Source organism: Xiphophorus maculatus, chromosome 7, assembly GCF_002775205.1.
Source record: "Xiphophorus maculatus strain JP 163 A chromosome 7, X_maculatus-5.0-male, whole genome shotgun sequence".
Classification (NCBI taxonomy): Eukaryota; Metazoa; Chordata; class Actinopteri; order Cyprinodontiformes; family Poeciliidae; genus Xiphophorus; species Xiphophorus maculatus.
The window spans coordinates 21,169,600-21,175,681 of NC_036449.1; the positions used below are offsets into that span (position 1 = coordinate 21,169,600).

General features: G+C 38.4%; 1 protein-coding gene across 2 annotated transcripts; it reads right to left on the bottom strand.

Moving 5' to 3' along the window:
- Window positions 1–1,605: 1,605 nt before the first annotated feature.
- On the bottom strand, window positions 1,606–5,584 carry vgll3 (vestigial like family member 3). 2 transcript variants are annotated; one of them, XM_023336507.1, is made up of 5 exons: window positions 5,513–5,584; window positions 5,162–5,283; window positions 3,332–3,683; window positions 2,698–3,249; window positions 1,606–2,165 (listed from the first exon to the last, which is right to left on the bottom strand). In XM_023336507.1, exons 2-5 carry the CDS (start codon window positions 5,264–5,266, stop codon window positions 2,125–2,127), a joined length of 1,050 nt encoding a protein of 349 aa, XP_023192275.1. In that variant the 5' UTR covers window positions 5,267–5,283; window positions 5,513–5,584; the 3' UTR covers window positions 1,606–2,124. The 2 variants fall into 2 exon arrangements, with proteins under 2 accessions (XP_023192275.1, XP_014324888.1); XM_014469402.2 differs by having other exon boundaries at window positions 5,162–5,584.
- Window positions 5,585–6,082: the final 498 nt, after the last annotated feature.

Sequence of the window (6,082 nt, forward strand, 5' to 3'; positions counted from 1 at the left end):
TGTGTCTTTTCCTTGCATTGCATTAAGATTTGTTGATTCTCCATCTGGACATGCAGCTGCTGTGTTCCAGATTTAAAGTCCCACTGTTTAGTGGAGATGAAGAATGAGATACGTGGGAGCTGAGGCTGGAATGTTGGTGGGCTGGTATTGCTGGTCATACCACCTGGTCAGGCCACTCATGGAAAAAGAAAACACATGCAGTAGATGTGCTTCAGCCACACCAGGGAACTTCATATTGATTTACACTGAGCTGCTGGGGACTTAATCTAACTTCAATTAACTTCAATTAAGAGATTCAAAACTATCATTTTGTTGTACATGCTGTCATACAACAGTACCATCAGTTGGCTTTCGAAAATTGAAAGTTTTGAAGATGCTTACTGCACAAATTAACTATGCAGAGACCAGGAAGCACCAGTCAGAATATCTCAAAAGATCCAGCTCTAAAAAACATTACTAATGTTTGCCCTTCTCTCTAACTCTTTATGTATCACTCATATCACCAACGTGAAAGACGAATGACGCTTTAGAGTGAAGTAGGTAATATAATATCTTCTTCTGGATTATTTGTCATTTTTCTACTGGGATATTACATGTCATCTCTCGATTCCTGACTCAAAAAGTTGTCTATCATCTAAATCAACTAATAGAGAAATGTACCTGGATTGTGCCTCAAAGAGCTTTAACATTATTATATTGATGTGTGCAATGTTTTATTGTCCTGGTCAATAAAATGTTGACCAGAACATGTTTATTCCTTGTTGGTACTGTCTGTACCAACAAAGCAAAACAAAGTGTAAAAAATATTCCTAATTGTATTAGTAAACAATTACTCTAAATACTTTTTGTTGTTTTTCTTTTTGATGCTTTGTCTATATAGATTTTAAATTGAAGTCAAAGGACATTTTCATTTTATAGGATTATTGAATGGCAGATTATATAGTTATGAGTACATTTTCAAAAAGAGTTGCATGTGAATGACATAGATAGCTGAAGCATTATGTCAGTGAAACATAATCAGTTTTCCTGTCTTAAGAAAGTTAAACACGACATATGAAATTAAAAAGTGCTTTCATATCTGTTAAAATATTGCAGATTACATTTTTTGCATATAGAATTCAGATACTAAAATGATGTTTCCTAGATAGACTTTTAGTAAGATCTAATACTTTTCATTTTCCATGTTCAGTAGTTATACTAACACAGTAACACTGTCTGACACTTCTGTAGTCATTTTACATATTAGCTTTCATTTCAGACTAAGATCATGCATGCAGATTTTATTAATACTGAATTATTGTAATGTATTAAGCTAACTGCAACCAAAACCAACCACTGTCTATCCATGTTTGTGTCTGTGCACATGAGTAGTCTGGTTCAGCCTAACAAACTTCCTATCCAGACAGGAAATGCATTCTTTTGTGCCCAGTCTGGAAATGTGTGTGGATGTTTTCAGTACAATAACTGCCTTTGGAATGCAGCAAACTCCCTGCAAGAGAGTTTGTCAGCAATGAACTGATTTAGCCTAGTTTAGACAGGTTTTCTTGAATTGTGTTGGCTTTTTCTAGGCTTTACTAAAGTAAATACACAATAATTTTTTTTTCAATTAATTTATTACTTCAACATAAAGCAACTGTATTTACATTACACATTTCTGAAAACAAATAAGCATAGAAATCAATTAAGCAACGGTTTTCATACATCATTCACCAAAAAACTTTTTAGCACGGTAAACAATGCACACGCAGCAAGAAATTTACAGTAACAAACATCAACAATGAGCCAATAATGTGGATCAAAATCAAGCTCTTTAAACAGAACTCCTTGGTCTCACATTAAATTAAAAGCCAAAAAATTTGCACCAACAAAAGAGTTTTTCTATTCCTACAGCTAGTAGACTTTTGTCATTATTTGAGGGGTTGTGACAGGTCACCACTGCATCATTGTCACACCAGTACAAGCCTGAGTTCATTTTCATTAGGACTGTGAGGACACATACATAAATGAAACTGTAGGTAGTGTTCTTCATCTACATTTTACATTACAGTGCTGGTCATGCAGCCATAAGGTCACATAGTTAGTTATTTTTTGGTGTGAGCAGATAGTCTGTCTTTAGTTCATCCACTAGAACCAAATGGATGTCTTCACCTTGGTCTGATCAATAGCTGCAGAGAAAAAAAGACAAGGGGATTTTCTTTAACTTTCCATTACCAATTGCACATATTACTGTCTAAAATTAAGAAATTGTTGGAACTTCCTATGTGATTCTGACCTGAGCAAAGTCTGGTCTATTACATTAAGATCAGTCAAGTAATCCAATAGTAAGTCTGAAAGGAGAATTTCCAAACTACGAGACTAGGAACATCTTTAGAACTTACCACCTTTGATTTTGTTGCACAAATTAGTTTCACACAAAATCCAAAGGTTTAGTGAGCTCTTATAGCACTCAAAGTTGACTAAAAAGTCCCAGCTAATAAGACAAATTGATAAAGTCAGCAACCCTTACCAAAGGAACTCTATATAGTAACACGAATAATGTTTGGCTAAGAAAGCAGCAACAAAATTTGCAAGTTTCCAGCCAAATTGAAACATTTAACATGCACTAATGTGGCATTGTAACCTGAGAGCAGGGAAGGCTAACCAAATTGTTTTAACAATTCAAATTATGTGTTAAATAAATAAACTGTTTTAAAATACCTGAGTCATAAGTCTCCAAGGATCCATGCAGGGCCTGAGGGGTCCAGGAGACAGAGGCTGCAGAGATAGGGCTGTTGCTACTGAGATCTAGCTCTGTTTTGCCCCCTTCACTGTGTGGAGAGCTACCAGTGCTGGTGGCAGCTTGACTTTGGCTCCTAACACCCGGCAGCAGCAATGCATTGAATCTGGGATCCAAAGCTGGGCTGTGGGGTGAGTAAGAATGAAGCATGGGGTGATGGTGCCTGGTGTGGATGTGGGGATGGGACCGTGGGTGTGAGTGGTAGACATCATGAACGTTAGGATAGCCACTTGTGCCCTGGGGACTCAGACTGTAGGCCCAGCTGTCAGAGAGTGAAGCTGAAGATGGGATGCTGGCTTGGGAAAGCACATGGCTAGCCCATAGCGCTCCATCTGGATGACTGAAGGAAACAGGGCTGGAGGAGAACTCTGGGTGGACTGAGACGGAAACCGATGGTAGACAGGAACTGACTTGAGGTGGGAAAGGACTGCTCCAAGCTGAAGTGCCCTGACCATCAGGATGGGAACCACCATCTAAAACAGTCAAAAAAAAAAAACATGCCAAAGGATTTTTTTCATCTTCTTTTTTGTTCAGTGAGAAACTTTATATTCTTACCTTTCCATAGGTTGTTAGTGGCTGTGGAAGTGACCTCAGTCACTCTAATGGGCTTGCTCTCAACACTAAAGGAGCTTGGTTGACTGAGAGCACGGGAGAAATGTTCATCCACAACGTCCCCAATGTCACCTTGAAAGTAGGTGAACAACACACACCGCGAGCTCAAGTATTCTGCCTCAGCTGGTGGAGTATTGTCCTTTAACTCTGATTCAGCAGAAGATCTAGGACTTGATTCAGCAATTGCTGCTGCAGGACCCTGCTGAACCCCCTGCAACATCCCTCTCATTCCTCCCTGAGGTGGCTCCTGCTGCTCTGTACACTCCTGCATCTTGTTGTAAGCACTTAACCTCTTCTGGAGGAGAGAACCGAGAAAAAGACAAAGAAATGTATAGACGAACAAATTAGTTCTAGACCTTGAAAACTATAGACAGAATAGATGTAAAATGTTTGGGGTGCTAATACAAGTAAAATAAACTTGAATATTTTACTGACATAAAATATTCAAGTGACACCACCAGTTAGGGAATCAGTCACACCACCAGTTAGGGATCATGTGGGCAAAGTCCACAATGAATTAATGATATTTGGAATTCAAGTGATGGTGAAGTTTTCAAATATTGCAACATACTGCAATGTTTTTTTCACCATGAAAAACCTTTACACTTTTGTAACACCTTTACCTCTCAACAATTATTAAAATGCTTCCAATACTCTCTCGCTACATTCTATAATTTATGGATCTACTGGAGTGACCCTTCATTCAACAGGTTGAATGTCTTGTTAAGTAAAGCATGAACTGCTGAGCCTAATGTCTAACATTTCATTCTGATGTGCACTATCAACATTGCATACACTTATGTATTAAATAAAATTTCTTAAAAATTTTGGGATATAATATGCAGTCCTAATGTCCACTCCTATAAATTCTCTTCTCCCTCCACACTGCAAGACAGTTTTGAATGGATGTTTTTTAGCATTAATTAAAGAAAGAAAATGACAAACTTTGGTGAGTGGCAACATGTATTTGTTTATGTTAATATGCTTTCTTTTTTGTCCCTCATTATTCCCGTTTATGTCAGTGACTGATGGTCTGTCACCTAAAAATGACAGGATCACTTATTTATGTCAAATTTAGGAGAGAAACAGAATTAAAAACTGATTGACACTAACATTTGCACGTGTCAGAAAAGCATAGTTTTACAGATATACACCTGAAAACATGAATTTAAGTTTTAAAAACTTCTAAAGACAATCACGTTTATTTTTAAAATAAACTTTAACAAACTTCTAAAATTCTGTGTAGCCTTTGGTTTTGGTGCCACATCTCAAGAATATCAGTGGATGCCTTCTAACCACCGATAACTAAACTTTTTGGGAAAGTGTCTGTCAGTAATAACTTGTTTTACGAAAGCAATCTAGGAGTCGTGTGAAGATAACTTTTTTTATTCACAAACTGCATTCCAGCTATTTGTCATGCTGTGGTCCACATTCCTATGTGAGTGACTGGCTGTCATTACATCACTGTTTGACCGCAGGATTAATCGTTCTGTGTCATTACGCCTGACCTGAAGTGAATACTGAAGCCTAGATTGGAATTTAATCATTGAAAAGTCAAATCAAAGGCGACAGATATTAAGATGCTGCCCGTATTACTCTTAGTTTAGTTTTTCAAAACTTAATAGTCACAATTTTAAAATTCAGATCTTAAATCCCCATTACCACAGCTTTTCGGGAATTAATAATTGTGTTAAATCTGAATAATATCTCCGAGAGAAAGTAAACAAAAGCTTTTGTCTGTTGCGCAAAAAAGTACTTCTCTCAGCGTCTCACCTGTTGTTGCTGCTGATGGTGGTTATAGTATGTTGCCTTGTACGCAGCTGCGGGGAGGTAGTGCGCTCCATAGCTTTGGTGGTACATCACATCCAGGCAACTCATAGCGAGGAAGCCAATCACTTTCGAAAGAAGGAGAAAGTCACATGAAAGCAAGAAAAGAGCCGAGAGCAACTCTCCTTGAGAATTTAGACGGGCGGTGTCCTCCGAGCCAGCAGCGGCTCCATATATGCCCAATCGCATACAATGGCCATGCCGTCCAGTTTGCATACAAACAATGCGCCTCCCTGCTGTGCGCTCCACCAGCACCACCCGGGGCAATGAAATGAATCTAAACGGTGTAAGACTCACAGTATATCCGGGAACATTCTTTCCTGACAACTTCCCAGATTGCTTTTGATCGAGAACGAATTCCGTTCTGTCTTTTTCTCTCCTTCTGTTTTGAAGGGGAGTTATATTTAGAGAGGGCTGTGGCCATTACGCACGCCCACCGGGGAAGGGCCTGCGGTAGAGAATCTCTAAACTGTTAGTATTGGCACTGTGGGTTTCCACTCAGCAAAGTGGACAGATGCAGCTCAACTTATTAGAATATTGTCAGAAAGTTTATGTCATAAATACAAATCAAAAAGTGCAACTCTTTTATTATACGGATTAATTACGCAGAGATTTTGTGTCTGTTAGACTTGATGATTATAGCATACAAAAATTAAAGCTCAAAATGAAGCACCTCAGAAATTTAGATTTTTAGATTGCATTTCTACTCTGGCACTCAGGGAATTTAACTCTCAGTAGGAACTGAGGTGGGGCAGTATCACTATTGGTAGTGACTTATTTATACTGTGCTATGTTTAGCTCCACTTGGCCTCAAACCCAACTTTACTCTTTTCCAGTTCTAAACTAACAATAAGCCACAGTCGCATG